General features: G+C 40.1%; 1 protein-coding gene across 1 annotated transcript in view; it reads left to right on the top strand.

Moving 5' to 3' along the window:
* Positions 1-20,308, top strand: part of Fhit (fragile histidine triad diadenosine triphosphatase) — a 282,794-nt gene extending 262,486 nt beyond the window's left edge. The window contains exon 5 of the mRNA XM_035453064.1: positions 20,002-20,308. Coding sequence (XP_035308955.1) covers positions 20,002-20,007 — 6 coding nt within the window. The 3' untranslated portion in view covers positions 20,008-20,308. The remainder of the gene's footprint in view (positions 1-20,001) is intronic.
* Positions 20,309-20,820: the final 512 nt, after the last annotated feature.

The following is a 20,820-nucleotide window of genomic DNA, read 5'->3' as shown; positions in this document are numbered from 1 at the left end:
GTGTCTCCTCTCTGTCTCTATGAATTTATGCATTGGTTCCCTGTACACTAAGCTGATTTCCGGGATGGACTTTGTCTGTGAGAGTGGATCTGCATCTCTTATCCTAACCTTGCCTCCTTTCCTAATTGTGATGATTCTCTCTGTAGATATTTAACACTTGGATTTTCTGCTTCTCTAATTTTAATTCAATGACATGTGTACCAGTGGGGAATGATGCTGCCATCGCCTCCTCCCCACTGGAACTGAGGGATCTATGTTGTAAGATATGCAAACATCACCTCCCTACTTTGATGGGAAGTCAAAGCAGGACAGGTTTCCACACTGTGTTGTTTTAGAGAGATCATTTGAATTCAAAACATTCCCCCTGTGTGTATCTTTACTTTATAGATAATTGGTTGCCTCTCATTTACTTATCACAGTGCAGTGCAATTTCAAAGCAACTGAGTCTGCCCAAAACAACATTATTAATAGTTACAGATGTACTGTCAAGGAAGATTTTGGCACTAGCATTTTTTAAAAGCCACTATGATTATTAATAGTTACAGATGTACTGTCAAGGAAGATTTTGGCACTAGCATTTTTTAAAAGCCACTATGATTTCAGCCACTGGACAACCGCTGATAGTCATGAACCACAAAGGCAAGCACTATGGGACAAGGCTGCCTGTTTGTCCTATGCTCTAGTCTGTAGATTAAGCCTCTTAAAATCTACTCCACCAGCAGCCATAGAGCAGGTCTGCCTCACACAAACAGCTTCCAGTGACAAAGACTCAAGGGGTTCATGAAAGAAATTTGGGGGGAAGAGGTAGCTTGAGGGATTTAGCATGGACCCCCATGGGGAGGTGACCTTATTAACAGCAATGGAATTGTTTGCCCATTCTCCTTTAATAACCCCCCAATTGATATGACCACAGATTTTCTTTAGCATGATGAGTAAGAGATGATGCCTCCCTTAAGACTAAGTATTTGAATATGAACATATTTGACTATGTTCATCCTCACTTTGCCAGAAAAAGGCAGTCAATGATTCAAAATAAGTGAGAAAAAAGAATTTTTACTTTTTATTTCTAGTCCTTGCTTCTATTGGATCATACAGCCCTCTTCTCCCTTTTCTTTGTGTTACATTTCTAGAATGTGCTTTCAATTGCAAGGTCAGGGTCACACAGATAAACATCAACCAACTCCTTGGTGCTTGAGAATGATAAAACTTAGAATCATCCAGAGTAATCCAATACAATGTCCCCCTAAATGACTTATCCAGAATAACAGGATGGTCAATCTTTCAAGTTGTTATGTTCATGTGGAAGACAGTCTACGTCAATATGCAAACCTGACTTTCATTTTGCTTATTATTTTGCTGGGATCCTACTTGGACAAAATAGTTTAGGCAAAAATGTTTCTGCAGGCCACTGATGGTTACAAATTCTGGGATGTTGGTGAAGTTGGGGTGGGGTGAGGGTTGGTAAGGTGCGGGGTAGACTTTTCTAAGTGGCTGCATCTCTACCCGTAATAGACATGACTAGTATCACAGATTAGTTTTTACCCCTTTGAGTTTTACAACAGCATGGGCAATCAACAGGAAATTACTTTCAGGAAAGTAAAATCCAGTAGGAAAAAAACAACTATGAGTTTTAGGCTGGAGAAATGGCTCAGTGGTTAAGTACACTTGCTACTTTTACAGAGGACCTGAGTAGGGCTTCCAGCATCTCACAAACACTTATAACTCCATCCCTAGGGGATCCAGCACCCTCTTATCATCTCCATTGGTAGACATGCTCGAGTGTGTACACCCATGCGCACGCAGGTGCACACACACACACACACACATGCATGCACACACACACACACACACACACACACACACACACACACCACCAACTCTTTAGTGGATGGCAGCACATTAACCAGCATACTCTGCTATGTTATCAAACGTCCTCAAACAAAGCTGTTCAGTCACTAGGTTTTCCTTTCTTTACTTGTTTCTCTCACCTCTGACAGTCCTCTCATAACAGTGTCTGAGTTTTGTCTTTCACTGCCTCCTTCCTCTCTAATAAAGACAGACACTTCTGGAGATCATGAGAAGTTAATATGAAGAAGGGCAATGAAAATTCACATTACTAATCCTTGACCTCATCACATAATAATAGCTAATGTTTATTCACTTCAGCTGGTCTGATGCCTACAGTGTACTTCAGCCACCTCTTCTATAGTAATTGCTACTTCATCTTGGCATTCATGAGAATCACTCAAGTTATCACATAGCTGCTCAACCTAGATTATCCAAGCTGGTTTTAACTCTTCTCCAATGAGGCAAAATATATGCAGTTCATGAGTGGTCAGGATTGCAAACTGTGAGTATCTGATCTATGAAATTGTCCTCTGTCCCATAACTATGAAGAAACAAGATGGATCAATGGTTCAGCAGTATAACTAGTAACTTTAGACCTCGACTCAAATATACATAATTCATTCTCTTTTCTTCCTCCAAATGCTTTTTACCCATAAGGAAAATCAAGGCAGATCATATTTTCTAAAATGAACAGCAGTAATGCAATGACAATGAGGGGAATAAACCCACATTTTCAAGTAATCCAGATCTTCAAGCTATGAATCTTTGCTTGTCCTTTCTTCTTTACCCCTGCTCCACTGCGCTTGCCGGGCTCTTTTGTTCCCACATTTCCCTTATCATAGAGCAAACCTGAATGCCCCTATAAAAACATCATACAAGCATTTTAGAAACAGGAATTTAAACAGTCTAATGGCAGTTAAACTCTTCTTCTAGGGCAGGTGTGTTAGTCTTGTGCTTTACAGGGAACATTCTAGAAGATACTTTGAAACCAAAAGGCTGATACAATGAGCTTCATAGTTAAAAAAAAAAATATGTCCCAGTCTGTCCCTGTCCTTCTCTGAGACAAAACTCTTGTTTTATCACTAGGTGAATAAAAACTTCCCAGGTACTCTAAGATGAAAATTTATAGTCTTCAGGATCATACCCAAGTTGTCTGTAGTTTTGGTTTTTTACTTTCAGTAAGATGTAAATACTAAATTTATTCTCTGGACTTGGACAGATCACTAGTTCATGCATCAATTTGCCCATCTGTGAATTACACTGATAGTGAAAGCACAACACACAGTCCCTAGGACAGTTATAAAGAGAATAAAGCAATAAGATATGAAACTATTATTCCAGTGTTCTAGGTCATTGTTTTCCATATTACTTAATATTTTAAAGATGGTAACTTATTGGTATCATTAAGTCAGGAGAAATTGGTTAAAATAGTTATTAAATACTGAAGTGGGGAGAAGTTTTCAGGCTACAAAAAAGAAAAGAAAAATAACAACTTGTGCTTCTGTTACTATATTCTCCTACTATATTCAACTAAAAAATTGTACAGAATATCTAGACATATTAGAGATAGCAGCATAGTAAATTGTACATGGCCAAGAGAAGATAGGAATCCATGTAGGTGAGTCTACTAGCATTTTGGTTGCTTTTGGGTTGTTTTTCCACTGAAGGCCACATCACTCTCAGAGAGGAGGATAGATTTAGAGCTTGTGAATGACAGAGTGCTTACTGTACCTCAATGGGTAAATGGGATGCCAGACATCTGGTAGCATTAATCCCCAGAGTAAGAGTGACCCAGATGTAACCCTTTCCTTATACTAACTATCCAATAATCAACACATCTAAGAAAGCCTCTGTTCTAAAAATTAAATTCAAATGGTCTCAAATTCCTAATCCTTAAATTTATTGCATAAAAAAAGAAATTATCTTCCTGGAAGACTAAAATACCAGCGTCTGAGCTTAAATCATTTTTATGGTTTGTTTCCAAGAGTACCTTGCATGTGTGTCTGTGTGCTCATGCACAAACATACCAAAAAATGCCAGGAAGCAATTGCTATGTTCTGCCTCTGAATTTATATACCAAGGTCCTAATTGACATGTGGTGGTATTAGGCGGTGATTCTTCAGAGTGTAATTAAGCGAGGATGGCATCATGAGTATGGCCTCTGTGGTAGACTTAGTAGCTTTATAATGTGGTTTGACTCTCTGTGATCACTTGAGAAGACAGAAGAGGAGGCTGACTTCAGGACAAGAGAAGCAGCCCCAGAACAGGTGGCCTTAATGTTGGACCACCTGTCTTCTAGTAATGTGGGTGGTGGATTTCCATTGTTTTAGCCTCCCAGTCTATGGTATTATGGTACTATGTTGCAAATAAGTGATTAATCATAGTTTGTGTAAAAATTGGAATTATCAGACACAGATGTTAAAGCAACTGTTTATATTGTTTATGGATAGAAAATATAGAATGTTTTATTTTTTTAGTTTATCAGAAAGTTGGAATCTATTTTGAAAATCACAGATGTTACAAACATTTCTTTTTCTAGTTTCAATTTTTTATAGATTGTTTTTCATGGTGGATAAGTGAATTTAACTTTCTGGGTATTGAAGTGGAAAGAACAATAAAAATAACTAACTAAATAAATAAATACAATGTAATTGAAATTCCATGGTTTCAGAATGGCATTCTAACTTTACAGGTGTACATTTGGATTTGTATAATTTGGGACAGGGTGCATGTTTTGAGTGGAGTAATGCTGTGCTGTTGCTGTGATAAAATATCCCAAAATATAGTCAAGAAAAGGTCTATTTTGGCTAATGATTGCAGAAGGATAAAGTCCATCATGTCATGGAATGCATAGCAACAGAAGGCAGGAGAGGAAGCTAACTGATAGAGTTTTCATTTATACACAGAAAGCAGAAGGGGCCAGGAAGTGGAGCAAAGCTATAATCCCTCAAAGCCAGCTCCCAGTGACTTGTTGCAGTAGGCTCTATAACCTTCCTAACCAGTGCCATCTGGGACAAAGCCTTCAAATACAGGAGTCTCTGGAGGACATTTCTCATCCAAAGCAACAAAAGTGGCTTCTTTAAAACCGACTGTGCAATACTTTAATTTTGATTTAAAATATTCAACATTTTTAATAAAATGAAGTTAAGTAGAAAAAGATAATGGAAATGACAGTTCTTTGTGGAAGGCAAAATGATGACTCTCAAGCTACATTTTTCTTAAGCAATAAAAGTATTTTTATTGAATAAAATTTCATAAAACATCCATAAAAAGTCTTAGATGATATGAAAAGTACCAAATAGAGTCAATATAAAATTGAGAAAAATACAAAAGCATAATGAATAGATTTAGTATCGCATTTTCATAAACATGATTGTTAGTCAACTCAACCATGGGCCATGTGAAAGGAATAGTATGAACCATAATGAGGAGAGGGACAAAGAAGAGAAAACAGAAGTACAATGAAAAGCTCCATTGCATATTTATTTACAAATCCATGGGAGGCAAATCCAGAATTTTAGTGCAGATTATATTTTAAGAGATAATGCCTGAAGAATGTGTCAAACTGTAAGGGAAAGGCTGGATGTGCTGGTTCATGCCAATCATCTAAGCACTAGGGATGCTGTGATAGGAGAACCATTTGGCTGTAGATGTTCAAGACCACCTGTGCAACACTGGGAGATCCTGTCTTTAAAAAGGGGGTACTAGGGTTGTAGCTCAGATAGAGTGCTTACCTAGCATGCACACAGTGCTGCCTTTGATCCTGGTATCAATAAATGCAGGTATGGGGGCACACTTCTGTAACTCTCAATACTCAAGAAGTAGAGGCAAGAGGACTATAAGTCCATGGTTATCCTTTGGTACATGGTTAGTTTCAAGCTACCCCAAGATGAATAACTCTCTCTCTCTCTCTCTCTCTCTCTCTCTCTCTCTCTCTCGTGTGTGTCTCTCTCTCTCTCTGTGTGTGTGTGTGTGTGTGTGTGTGTATGTGTGTGTGTTTTATTAGAGGTTCTATGTGCCAGCTGGTTCGACCTCCCTTCAGCCCCAAATGAACACATGCATACTATATTAGATATAAAACTATTTGATCGTGGCTTGGGCTTCTTATTGGATAGCTCTGTCTTGATTTTTAACCAATTTCTATTAATATATGCATTTCCAAATGGTCAAGGCTTACCGGAGAACACCTGGTATGTCCTCTCTTCCCAGGTTCTACATGAGGACTCCTGTCTGCTACACTTCCCAGAATTCTCCTTGTCTCCTAGTCCCACCTATCTTCCTGCTCCATTGTCTGAACAGTGTTTTATTCATCAACCAATACGAGAAACATATATACAGAAGGACATACCTATTGTGGGATGTGTGTGTGTGTGTGTGTGTGTAGTCCAAAAACTAAAGACTATATCCAAGCCATAGTAGGGGAATGAAGGAGACTCCATATGAGGACATACCATAATAAAATTGTAGCAAAGGTGTAAGAAAGCTTTTAGATTTAAGAAGTGCATATCTTCAAAGGCAGCAACAACAAAACCTATGCAAATAAGTCGATATGAATATTTAAATAACCAAGAGAAAATAACTGACAAGCTAGAGAGTTAGGTATCCATAAAGTTCATTAATGCTTTGCAAATGCTATAGTTTAGCTCTGTAATGTCCCAAATGTGATGACACCTGTTAAAGGGTTGGCCTCACTGTGGTGCATTTGGGAAGTGTCAGAACCAAGAATTGAACATAATGAGATGTCTTAGGTCATGCTCCTAAAGTGAACTATAGGATCATGGTCTTCCTCTTTCACTGGCCTGCAATGGAGATAGTGGCTTTGCTCTAACAGACTTTCTACCCACAAGCCCAAATACAGGAAAACTAGTCGGCCATTTACTAAACATATGAATCAAAATGAAACTTTTCTCTTTATGAGTTGATTGTCTCAGGTATTTGTCAGGAAGCTAACAATGGATGAGGGTGAAATAAATATGTTTTTTCCTACAAACCTGAGAGACTTCATCATCAAGAAATAAATATACAGAAGGTATTAGAAAGAAAAAGCAATAAGACAAAAAATAGAAACTATTCTGAGCTAAATGAAGACAGCTAAAACTTGTAGACAACTAAGCAAATATTTAGAGGATAATTTGCTTTTAATTAATACATAATGATGACAGACTCTAAAGATCCCCCATGGAATGCCTCACCCTCCCTGGGGAGCAGAAAGGGATTGGAATACGGGGTGGGGGGACAAGGGAGGAGGGGAGGGAGAGGGAACTGGGAGTGACATGTAAAAGAAGCTTGTTTCTAATTTAAAATTGATCTAATTACAATTATAAAAATAAAAAGAATAAAAAATAAAAATATTACTTAATGAACTTACTGAATAAAATAATATCCAAGAACCATTTTAGAAAACATTCTGAACAGTTAGAGAAATATGCATAAGCAGATACTAAAAACAGGTAATACAGTAGTAAACACACATACAATCAAATAAAAAGTTCAAATATGCAAAACCCTGATTTTTTTAAAAGAGAAATCACCAAGGAAATCCAAAGTTAAAAAGAAAAAACACCAAACTTCTATATAGTTATTATAGTTGCTAAAAAGAGAAAGAGAAGGTGTGAAATAACACCAGGGCAATACATTTGAAAGTTTAGATTAAATAGTAAAGTTTCTAGAAAGATAAAATTTGTCCAACTTTCATTAGATAAAAAAGATTATATGAATAATTTGATAATTATTAGGGAGCTCAAACTTATTTTAAAAATTGTCAGGCCTAGATAAATGTATTGGTATAGCCTCCCAATCTGGGCAACAAAATAAGAATCATACTTAAATTCTGCCAGAGCATGAACGGAAAGGAAAGAAGAATTCTCTTGCTGCCCAATTACTATATGAGTTGCCTGCAAATAAACCAAAGAGGAGCAGTACAAATATCAAATGCAAGGCCTGATGGCGGGGGGCTGGGGGCAAAGCCCAAAATGATGTCAAAGAGGTGGTGTACAGACACACATAGGTTATGTGTTCAAATAGTTATGAAAAGGTTAATATGTATTGATCAATATGACTTCTACATCATGGTAGACTATTAAATAATGTTTTCCCTCAGATTAGTCAAAAAGAAAATGAGAGGATCAGCTCAGGAGATGTGGATTAAATTACAAACGAAATACCATCCACATAAATACCAAAGTTCTAGGAAAGCTGAAAGGGAATTTATAAGTAATGGTGATAGGTTGTCAATCTGGGATTGAAAATGATATCAGAATAATCCCTGTTGACATTTATACTATAAAATGTGCTCCCAGCACACAATAAATGAGAGTTTAATAAAACTGTCATTATTTGTGAGCAATATGGTGATATACTCACAAAATCCCAAGGATATATGGAAAATTGATTAGAATTAATCAATACATTTAGAAGGAATTCCAAATATAAAAACAATACACATGGTTTCAATTTCTCTACTGAAAATTAGAAAAGAAAATATTTTATCATTTATGTTAACATAAAAATCAGATATTTAGAAATAAAGATATGCAATCTTCTAGACAGAAAACTATAAAATATTAGGAAGCACTAAAAATGAATTAAATAAACAGAAGATTATGGCTGGTTTGTGAAAACTTAATTTTCTTCAGTTGGCTTTTGAATTCAGTGGGATACAAACCACAATTTCCATGGTTTGGTTTTGTTGAAAGGTGACAAGTTGATCCTAAACTCTTTGTAGCATTGTAGCAAGAAAACCTAAAAAAATGTTAGAAACACTTCAGGGCTTATTCTACAAGATATTGGGACTTATTTATTACAAGGGCGCAAGACCGGAGCAAGGAAGGTATTGACACATGTATAAGTAGACTGATGGAACAAACTAGGATGGTGGATGAGATACAAGCACATATGAACACTTGACTTATGGGGAAATGATACCACAGGACTCCAGGGAAAGGGAAGACTTCTTAGCTAATGGTTCTAGCAAAATTGCATATCCAGTCAGAACATTAATTAAGTGAAGGCCTATCTCACATTGTATATAAATCTTGGATCCAGGTAAATTTTAATTCAGAATGTACAATATAAAGCAACAAAGGTTTCAAAGACAGTGTGGAGATTTTGCTAGAGGAAAAGACTGTAACTATCAAGGTACCAAACTCAGCAAGAAAAGGTCAAGAGCCCTCCACACCTCCTAAAAAGGAATGATAAAATGGTCCATTGTCAGTCATCCCCAAAATGTAGCTTAGAGCAGAATGAAATGCCAGACATACTTACTGCAGTCATCAAAGCTTCTGCAGACAGACCCTATCTAGTGCTTGTAAGCAAATGGGACAACAGAACTACAGAAGAGAACACAAACCTGTGGTCACCTTCATTTTAAGTCCCTAAACCAGGCAACCTTTTATGTTCTGACGCTTACAGATAACTCACTGAGATGGTAAAATTAGAAGGGAAAGCATGGAACAATCACTACAGAGGTCAGGCCGTGGGAATGAAATGGGAAGGGAAAGGGGCAATGTGGCCTGGGGTGGGTGGGCACTGGCAATGTTCTATTTCATGCCATGGATGGTAGGAAGGTATGCATTTTAGTCTATTATATTAATTCTGTTAGCCAGATGCAAGCCATCTGCAGTTTTTCTCTGTGTATATCATATTTCAAGAAAAAGAAACAGAATAATAAGACAAGTGGGAAAATAACAACAGCAATAATAATAATAAATGGGGAAAGGAAAGGAATAACTTGACTTTACTCTATGGTTTAATTGCTGGCTAGGTATTCAATTGTTACATGTCAGCTTAAGCCAAGAGAATAATTGTTGCACGGCGTCTTTGCAGACAAATTGCTAATACATGGAGAGTTGACCATACCACCTGGCCATCATCCTCCTCGACTTTAAGAAGCTACACTGATCAAACTCATCATTATTTTAAAAGTGAAGAATGGAGGCCACTACAGATAGGACACTTTATTAGTAGTAATAATTCTTAATGATGCCACTTACGGAACGCTTATTATGAACGACTTGTTCTAAGCACTTCATAGACTTAATCTTAAATCCCTCAGCGACTCTCCAGCCTCCCCTAGCTTTCATAGCAGAAATGGAGGCTGAAGGCAGCTATGTGGCTTCAAGAACCCTGGAAGTTCAAGGTTCAGACTATCTGACTTCAGAGCCCTTATTTAGCCTTCACAACACAATTGGTCTGTCTTTAGAGAAACATCTGCCCCTATAGAATCCTAGCTAACCAAAGGCTAGAATTATACAATGGAGCAGAGGAGCAAGATATACTTTATTCTTGCTTCTTCATTAACTTCAGGAACAAAGCCAACACTTGATGACTCCTGTATGTCACTTTAGCCATCATCACAGTCATCTGCTAGGGAGGTAGTACTGCCCCAAATCCCCAAGAACAAACTGGAAAGCTCACACTTCATTAGATAACCAGGAATAAGACACAGCTCATCACCACTGATGACAATACACTAGATACTGCATTGTTAAGTCAGGGGGAGCTTCCAGAGGCTCCACTCAAGATCTTTCAGTTAGATAGGGTCTTAGAGAATCTGCCATTTCCTGGATGTGACAACATATAGAAGATCATTGAAAGAATTAATCACATAATAGGAATGGGATGGAACATAGCAGAAGTTTGATTTAGGAACTACCAATTCCATATGAAAAGCACAGTTCTAGAATTCGACCCTCGCCAGGCCAGTTAGAGACCTTCCCTTCCATGGATGTATTAACACAGAGCCAGAAGCCCTCAACTAGGGTGTTAACAACTGCAAGCTTCGAGAAGTCATCCCACTCATCACTGGGAGAAACCAGAGGCAGGAGAATCCTCCATAAGTAAGGAGCCAAGAAGCAAAGAGGGGAGGTCCAGTGCTGTTGAAAAGGTGCTGAACCACTTTTCATCCACAGGAAAATCTGACATTGGGACATGTGGCTTGCTATCAAAAGATTCCTGGTCATATCAAGAACACAAATGGCTATTTTCCTAGGGATACTTTTAAATGTGAGTCTCCATAACTCAATTACAAACTATTGTCTGAGAACTCCTTGGAAACCAAACAGTCTTAGGCACAGTAGGTCAAGTTATTCCTTGTCCAATAAGAGCTGGAAATAACTCTGAAGGAGTAGGGTGACCACAAGAGCAAGGTGTGTGCATGGTACACTGTTCACAATGCTGACCCAACTGACTTCTTTCATTTATCACACCACAAACCAGTGGACTTTGTATCAGTCATATCTATCTGCCACTCTCTGTTACTATAAATCTTTCTGCCAAAAGCCGTCTGAGCCCCACCACCACGTGTGAGCTTTATGCCAGCCGCCCGCCTGAGTTAGGGCCTAAATGAATACATAGAAACTTGTATTAGGTACAATGCTGCTTGGCCAATGACTAGGATTCTCATCTGTTAGCTCAGTCTTAACTATTATAAACCTATATATTTTATAAGACTTATCTTATTGGACGCCTTATTGGTATCCCTCCTTGCTGGTGGATCATATCGCGTGCTGCTGGAGCAGGAGCAGAGGGGAAAAGAAGGCCCTTCCTGTTTCTCCTTCGCTTAAATATGAGTCTCCTTGCTATGTCACTTCCTGCCTGGATCAGCACTTCTCTACTACATTTTCCAGAATCCTCTTTGACTCCTAGTCCTGCCTAACTTGCCGTTTTATTGGCCAAATAGTATTTTATTTAACAATCAATAAGATAAACATACACAGAAGTACTTCCCCCATCAACTCTCTAGTCCCCCAGACCCCCATTACATGCCCTCCCAAAGCCAATTCATGATCTATCTAGTATTAGCCAATCATTTTTGATGGGTATTTAAGAGTTTTTTTTTTCAAACAGTGGAAGTCAGTGCATTGATCATGTAATAATTAAGCATAAAAAGAGCTCAATTAAGGATTCTTTTTTACAAGCAGGTATCTTTAGGTCAAGGAGGCCTATAAAAAGTAGTAGATCATTTTCATTCTTTTAAGATAGTCAAAAACGACTTTGAATGTAATAAAATGCTCTCGCCAATTTTCCATCCACGAAAGTTCTGTTTCTTGCTACAATGAAGCAAAGTTTAAAGCTGTTCCAAACTGCAAATCGCTGCTGTGGTATTGTCTTGAAGAACTCAGGGTTCATGCTGGTGCTCAAATCATCTTTTAATTAGAAACAATGACCACAAGTCACAGATCCCAAAAAGGGGAACTTTCTAGAAAGCACCAGCCTTATCTCTGGAGAGCTCTGAGGAGTTGGCTAAACTCTCCCTCCTGTATTAGCTCATGTCTCCATGGATTGTACAAGTCTTGGAGTTACCAGTATGCCGAGGACCACACCTACATTGTAAAGTTGCCTTTTTTCCTGACACTCTCATGAAAGTCTTGCATGCTTAACTGTCCTCAAAGATCTGTTGTTGATTCAGGAATTTCTTAAGAGCTTCAACTTCATTAATGTTTTAAAAGAGTGAGACTCAATGGAAGTTTGAAATAGTGCAAGATTCAAAAGAAAAGCATTTTGTGAAAAAAAAAATAACATGAGAACTCCCTCATTCTGGGTAAGATTGAATTCTAGAATACTACACTTAAAAATACCATTTCTTTATATAGACTATCATATGTAAGCTGTTAAATCTGACTCTTAAAATAAATCTCTATTCTCTAGCTCAACCAAGGTCACACGAGAGAAAGAATTCATTAAAACAGAAAATAAAGTTAGGGTCAATATCCTTAAATGTAGAGCAAGGTCATGATCTTCCACCACACTTGAGAGTGAGTCAGGGAAAGATCACACGAGACTTGGAAGATGGAGCTGAAAGTCCTGTTTTATGCCCCGCAACAGTCCCCATAATTTCTTTCCTTATTTTCCCCTTTCTTGCTAGTACAGGATCACATCAAACACTTGCCTACCCTAGGGGACCATGAAGCATGGGCATCCTTCCTCCTAGAATAGCCTTCCTTTCTTCTTCCCCCCTTTCTATATGGGACTTAAATATCAACCACTTAGAAAAATTTCCCCAAATGCCCAATCTAAGGTAATGTTCCTAGTCCCTTCATGCCTTAACTACAACCTCCCATGAATAGGGGAGTGGTACCACATTGAGGAAAAGAAGGCATACTGCTAACTCTGGTCCTTGTCTCTTTCTCTATAGATGGACTTCTGGATTGGTGTAGGGCATGTTTACTTGAACTTTTGTATCCCTGATGTAATGATATGTCCTAGGGGAAAATAACCCTTGAGTCCCCAAAAGGAAGCAATTATCTCTCCTAGGAATGGTACCACCAGCTTTAATGTCCCCACTGAGAAGCTTAAAGATTACAGCCTTTGGTCTAGGGTTCCAGAGACTAGATTTTCAGGAAAAGCAGGTGGTATGGAAAAGTCTCTGTTCATACTTCACCCATGTTTTATTTCAGTTTCAATCTTTCATCTTGTTTAAAATAAACATTTTCTTTAAAAAAATAATTAACTATGAGGATGTGACCTTAGAGGTCAGATGTTGGACGTCCTAGATCTGGAGTTATTGGTAGTTGTGAGCTGCCCAGTGTGGATGGTGAGAACAGAACTTAGGTACCTTACAAGATCCACAAGCACTCTTAACTAGGGAGCAATCTCTCCAGCCCCCTCACCCCTTAGGCTTTTGGTTCCAAGATGAATTAAATTGTAATTTATGCTGGCTGACTTGTGAGTGACTGAGGTAGAACTTCTGACCTCCTGCCTCATGCTCAACATCAAGCATTTAAGGTTCTCTCTTGATTTTGTTGGACTGTCCTGATTAAGGTAATAGGCTTTCATCTATTGGTCAGAGGATTTATTTGCATTAAAATCTGGACTCATGAGGAAAAAGAACATAATATCATTAGCACCAGTTCTTTTAAATCGTGAAGAAAGAGAAAAAACCCCACATCTTTAACCCATTAGTCATCTGACAGTGCCAAAACCTTATAAACTGTGTGATGATTCTTGAGTGGGTGCCCACAGTCTCTCAGAGAATGTGCCTTCTATCCAGCTCCAGAGTTGTATACACTCCAGACACAAGTACCATTAATTAAATGACATGCTCAGCAAACTCTCAGAGCATTAATTATCAAAGGTAGTCTATTCCATGCTTGGCTCTAAACGCTATTATAGCAGAAGACCGTGAGTTAGAGCTAGAGAATGTGCTGGAAGAAGGTCACCCTCAAAAGCAACACCAGAGGAAGCCATCAAAAACAGGAAATGACAAAGCTTGTGTGCCTTTTAGCTTCCTCTTTGCCCATTTGCAGAGCCTGAAAGCATTGCCCATTGTGGAGAATTACTCAAAATGAGTTTATCTCCTGCAAGATACAAGTGACTAGAAAGTAGTCCCTCTTTCATTTTCGTTTGCAGAGAAGTATAATATCAGCAGATGATCTGGAGACAAAGCATGTGTTCTTCAGAAGCCCTGAGGAAAGGATGGGGTCTTTTAGGGAGAGTCCCTGCTGGGCATGCCACAGACATGGGGATAGGAATAGGGGTAGAAATAGCAACAGACAGTGCCTTGGTGCCTATCTATATTAGTAACAGGAAGTACCCAAGCTGTGCTGGGCGTTTCCCAGCCTGTTCTGCTTCCTAAGCCCACTACCAAGCTCAAAGCCAACACTTCTGTATTTGCAGAGGAGACAACCCTGGGGATTCCAGAGTATGTAGCTTAGAGCTCCAGGCTTTCAGCTCGGTTTCCTTGTATGTTTACAATTCTCAGAGTTTGATTCTTAAAGTCCATGGTCACTGTCTAAGCAAAGATGGGTGAGCCCCAGCCTTGCCAGAGAACAATTGTCTGCACCCTATTTCCTGAGAGGCTTGGCCCTGAGGGGTCCAGGGCTGCATTCTGTTTTTTTTATGACCCTGCAGACTGGGAAATGGACCCTGTTGAATAGGAAGTTAATTAGCTCTTGGTCTTCTCAGGAAGCGGTGTTAGTAATCAGCATGTGGAGCATGCTGTGACAGAGGAGTAATTTGGAGTCTGATAGCATGCTTGGAAGTTGCCCTGGTCTCTGGATTTCACCCTCATGCTGCTGGGTTTCGAGCAGTGAACCCTTGCTATCTCTCGATGGAAGTGTAATTGTACTGTCTCAGAGATACTAATCAGAGAAGCTCTCTGAACCTTGGCATCTCTCCATCAGCTTTTCCTTTACCCACCTACTTTAACACATTGCCATCAGCGGCTCTTTGCTACATTTTTTAAGGCCAGTTTATTAAGAAAAAGCTGAAGAAGAGAGGTCAAGGGGCCTGCCCTTAGAAAATTGCTCACCTTGTTTTGGTGTGAGCAGAATGCCTTTCTGTGACTGCTCAGCCTCCTCACTAGCCTGCTAGGAAGTAAGATTTTAGAAGAAGAGCCTTTTAAAGAGAGGTTTTTCTGTGAGCCTCTCAGGGCTGTTATTGGTAAATGTGGTTTCCTAATTTAAAAACTAGTTCTGGGCCTGGGGAGGTGGTTCAGTCAGTACTTGCCATGCAAGCATGAGGACTTGAGTTTGGATTCCCAATACTCATAGAGAAATTTGGATGTAATGACATGCACCTGAAATCTCAACACAAGGGTGTAGAGATGGGAGAAATAGATCAGGGGACATCCGTATGGCTCACTGGTCAGTAAGAATTAAGGGAATTGCTGAGATCCAGTTTCACTGAGTGATACTGCCTCAAAAATAAGGTGGAAGGAAAGGGATTGAAGAAAATACTTGACATTGATCTCTGTTCTCCATGTGTGCACACACAAGTGCATGTACACACAGAAGATAACAAGCCACTTTTGTCTCAGCCCAGGTAAGAAAGCCAAACAGACCATGTCATTAATCATCATTGACAAGGGTCACTACCTGCAAAGACAGTAAAGGCCCCAATCCTGTGAGTGAGGAAGACAAACACTCTTTGTAAACTCTGTCTTCAGCAGTAAACCACACTGCACTCAGAACACGTTTTGGAATGGAAGCACAGGTGAGGAATGGAGATAGATGAGGACCTTGTCACTCTCAAGTCTAGTGATTCTCTTCCACAGTTTCTGCACACCCTAGATCAGTCAGAAGGGGCACAGCACAGGGATGTTTCCACCTCCCTAGCTAATGACAATAGGCAGCCACGAGTGTCACCACTACTGCAAAGAGGATAAAGGGCAATTGTGTTCTGTAGTCTGAGCCTTCCCTTTATACACTATCAGGGTATTTTGCCTGTGAGCAGCTCCCACCCAGGTTCACCTACAGGAGAGAGACAGCAATTTGTCACTTCAGGTTCAGTTTTGAAGAGGACCTCCCCTAGATTGAGCATACAAAAGTCGGAACAAGAGAGACTGGCCTCCTTGATACACTGGGTGCAAAGGCACTCCCTTAAATGAATTCAGAGGGCATGGAGAAAGGTTTTTGGAGCTTGGTGAACATGCCATTAGGACCTACAAAGTCCCCTAAAGACTTGGTCCCCAAACTGGCATTATAATTATATGAAAGTGATAGAACCTCACAGGTGAGGTCCACTGAGTGGCCTGTGAAGTCACAGGAAGACTCTAGTCTTTTTTTCTCCTTTTTTGCTTCCAGGTTGCCATGTGTTTTAACTTCCATGGACCAAAGCCACAGTCCTAACTGATCACAGACAAACTCTCCAAAACTTTGAACCCAAATAAACCTTTCAACTTCATACATTGCTTATCTTAGGAATCCATTACAGTAATGGAGAACTGGCCAACATTATTCAACAAGTCAGCAAGGTTCAGTTCAGAGTCACAGAGCAGCAGCCCAGTGGCACCTGTGATTTTACCTGTACATTAACCCATATACAGAGCACAAGAAAACTTCCAAAACCTTCCATGGGCTTCAGGGAGACATGTATGCAAAGTTTTCTAGAGTCTTTCTTGAAAACTTTGACGATGGTCTTCCATAAGGCCTTTCAATTTCCCTTCCAAATCCATAGCTTTCTTTTCCATGTATCTTCTCATACTATGACAGCAATGGAAAATTCCTTCTGTTGCCTTTCACTACCGAAGAATGTGCCCTGACAATATAATGTCATCGCCCCCTGTCATCTATCAAGCATATTTTTTTGTGGAAGGGGGAGCATCACCTGACACCATGTCTATTAAGAACTTAGACATGAAAATCCAGGCATGCATGGCCCCTGAGCTCTCTGCCTGCAGAAGCCTATGTGTATAGTCATCTCGTCTGACTCTTTGTGATCAGTGTCCTGGCCTCACTTTGCTTAAAGTATTTTTTCTAAGTGGGCTAGAACATATCAGGGTTTGAACCATTCATTTCCTCACTCTCTCCTAGGAGCCTTGGTTACTTATCAGCAAATCCTTTGACTGGCATCCTGGGTAAAATGAAAGGCTCTACCATCAGTGGTGGAGGTGACATGGAAGGAAACTGAAGATGTGAAGATGGACACACTGTCCATTGAAAATGGGGAGAAGGGAATGTCCCCACCTGCATTCTGCACTGTGGAGGCACAACTGTCACTGCTTAGCTGAGTGTTGAGTCTTTACTCATCACAAAGATGGCAGAAACAATGATAAGGCAAACAAGAGAGGTAGTCCCACAGAGGAGGAGCATTGCAATACTCTAGGCACATTTGTGGGTGCTTTATGTAGACCCTGAAGCCCTTAATAAGTGTGTTCAATGCCTCCCCCATCACAGACATACAGCCTACCCAGTGTCTGGGGTATGAAAGGCAGACACTGCTTCCCACGAGGCTCCAAACCAGCTATGGAAATGAAACTACCATAGACGAGGCATTGAGAAGCCAGAAGGACCTGTAGATGCTAAGGCTGTGTGAAGGCTGAGTTATAGAATAGTGATATTGGTCTGATAGAGCCTCCTGTGGAGAAAGGGGTATAGGAGAGCCAGAGAATATAGAGCTGGACTGAAAATGGGAGGTGGTGGAAGTAACATGACCACAATGTTCAAAAATAAAATGATAGAAACTTCTAGGACATAAATCTGCCCTAGACAGGCAAGGCAGAAAAAAAGAGAGGGCACATCCATTTTCAGGCCTGCACGGGTGCCTCTGACTCAAAGTCAATAATTGTTCAAGGATGAAGTCTGTGATGAATGTTCAGAAGATGACCCATATCTCCAGACAAGGCAAGCAGTGCTAGGAACAGCAGCAAATGGTCCCAGGGTCGTGTGAGAATAAGACAAGGCTCTTCTCTGGAGAGCAAGTTGGCTGGTTTCAATACCCAGCTTTCCCGCCTTCCCATGGTACAGCCCTGTGTTCAGAGGAAAGCCCAGAGTTGTCCATGTCAGGAGTGACTCTGCCTCTGTATCATGATCCCAAAGGGATGACATATCATTACACACCCTTTGCTCTCTGACTTTGTTACCAACTTGCAGGAAATGGGTTTCTAGACTCATGAAAATTCTCCCCTATATGCCAAAGACCAATGTTTGTATCCTTACCAAGGTGGGTTTGAATAGACCAAGTCAGTCTTAAACAGACCCTTGAAATAAACAGAGAGCTAGCTCTTCACACCCGGGGCCATGGGTCTGTATTTTTCATGCTTCAATAAAATCCACAAATGGCACCTTTTCCCCTACCCTTCCCCCAATTTTTTTTAGTTTCTTTTAAAAATTTTTTTATTCTAAAAGCACTCTTATTTACATATCCATCCCCCCATTTCCTCACCATCCTCCCATGCTCCTCCCCAACCCCCTCCCCACCCCCTCCCTAGGGATAGTGAGGCCCTCTACAGGAGACTGTCGAAGTCTGTTACATCATTTGGGGGAGGGCCCAGGCCCTCCTTCCTGTATCTGGGTTGCAATTGTATCCCTCCATAGGGATGGGCTCCCAAAGTCCATTTGTGCTCCAGGTATAAACACTGGCTCCACTGTTAGAGGTCCCATAGACTGTCTTGGCCTCCTAGATGGCACCCACATTCTGAGGGCTTGGTTTGGCCCAATTCTAGTTCCCCAGCTTTCAACTAAGGTCTTCATGCTCTCATGACTAGATCAGGTCAACTGTTTCTGCGGGTTTCTTCAGCACAGTTTTTGTTCCTTTGCTCATCCCTCCTCCCTCTCTGCAACTGGATTCTAGCAGTATGGCTCAGTGTTTAGCTGTGGGTGCCTGTTTCTCCTTCCATCAGGTACTGGATGAAGGCTCTAGGAATAGTAACCGAGGTAGTCATCAATCTCATTATAGGGGAAGGACATCAAAGGCAGCCTCTCCACCACTGCCTGGATTCTTAGTTGGGGTCATCTTTGTGGATTCCCTAACACTTCCCTGTGCCATACCTGTCTCAGAACCTGTACTGTCTCCCTCTATCAAGGCATCTCCCTTACCCAAATTTTAAGAAATAAAATTCTTAGTTTCCCTCTCTTTCCCCTCCTACTTTGCTTTTGTTCTGGTTGTGACTCTATTCCCGGCTACTGAGCCCTGTCATCCTAGTTACTAATTACACCCATTTTACTGAGGCCAAGAATTGAAGTTTAGAGGGATTAAGGCTGCAACAATGAAGACAGGGAGAAAGCTATATAATATATGTCCATGGTCACCTGGATTTAGATCTAAACTACCCCACTATACCACCAAGAAATTTCTTCTTGCTAGATAATGATGGGGCATTATTTAACCTTGTGAGTAGAAATGTTTGAGGCCTGGTATGTATCCTTAAGATACCTTGGCCATTATGTAAAGCTGTATCTGCCAGCTACAGAGTGCTTTGGATTTCCCAGATCCAGGTGCCAAACTCTACTCATTCACATGGAAAACTTGTTTGTAAACAGATTCCTGGCCTCTCTATAGATCTGATGAATCAGAATGGGGGGGCAGAGTCCAGGAATCTGTGTTTTTAAGCTCAGCAGAGAGTTTAGACAATGATAATGTTTGGCACGCCTTTCTCATGTAGTACATACAAGTCTGAATTGGTTTTCTCTATATATAAGTTTGAATTGGTAATGTGGAACCTCAAGGGTCCATTCTGCTGACCTTTAGTGATGTGGGCGATGGGCAAAGGGCAAGGGAAATGCGTGAACTCTGAGAATAAGTGTAGGCATCAAAAGGCCTGAAATCATTTATTTCATATAGCTTGCCCACACATCAATATCATCTTCCATAAAATGTTAACGGCAATCTAACAGATTAACAGTAAACAAACTTCTATTTTGTTTATTGCCATGCTGCAAAAGAAATGCTACCGGTTCTAACTAAATGTCTGTTTTTATGTTCTGTCATTTCCAGGCATGAAAGTAACTCAAACAAATCCCAAGGCATAAGGAAATGGGCCTCGCTCTTCTGGACTCTGCAGCATTGGAAATGAAGCTGAGCAGACTTTATTACATCCCATGGTTCTGCAGCCTTTTGCAAAGCATTTTATTGCACTTGTGGAAGCCACTGGGGTTATGTTTCAATCACGATGACTGACAGGCTAACTTCACAAACAGTAGCAATGACAGCCTGCCACAGTTTCTCAGTTATGTACTTAGAATAGGACCTTTTCCAAACTGTCCCTTAGCCTGGATGAAAATAAAGTGGTAGCTAAAATATTTACCTGGTGTTGCTGGCTGACTTAAAAATTGATATTTTGGGACCTCCAAAAGGTATAAAAGAAGTTGCTTCCTTGGAGCTAGTATGTTTCCTGTGAGCCAAAAGTTGGTTATAGTAGAGATGAGAATTAGAGAATGTCGTTGGCTGAGTAAGATAATAGCACAGAAACCTTTCCTTTGTCAAATTCTTCTGCTGCCAGAGCACAAAAGCAAAGTTGGAAGAGTTCAAGATAGCCAAGGTCGCTATGGGAAACAAGCGAGTACAATGCAGTTTCCCATGAATCTTGCATTGTTTTGTGGTTTTGAAATTTTTCTTTTCTTTCTTATCTATCATCTATATATCTATACATCATCTATCTATCTATCTATCTATCTATCTATCTAACTATCTATCTATCTAGTGTGTGTGTGTGTGTGTGTGTGTGTGTGTGTGTGTGTGTGTGTGTTGTGCCTTCTTGTCTCAGTATACTTGTGGAGGTCAGAGCACAACTTTCAGGAGCTGGCTCTCTCCTTC

The sequence above is a fragment of the Cricetulus griseus genome (genome assembly GCF_003668045.3).
Source record: "Cricetulus griseus strain 17A/GY chromosome 1 unlocalized genomic scaffold, alternate assembly CriGri-PICRH-1.0 chr1_1, whole genome shotgun sequence".
NCBI lineage: Eukaryota > Metazoa > Chordata > Mammalia > Rodentia > Cricetidae > Cricetulus > Cricetulus griseus.
The sequence above is the reverse complement of the archived record's forward strand: the minus strand, read 5'-3'. Positions and strand labels throughout refer to the sequence as shown.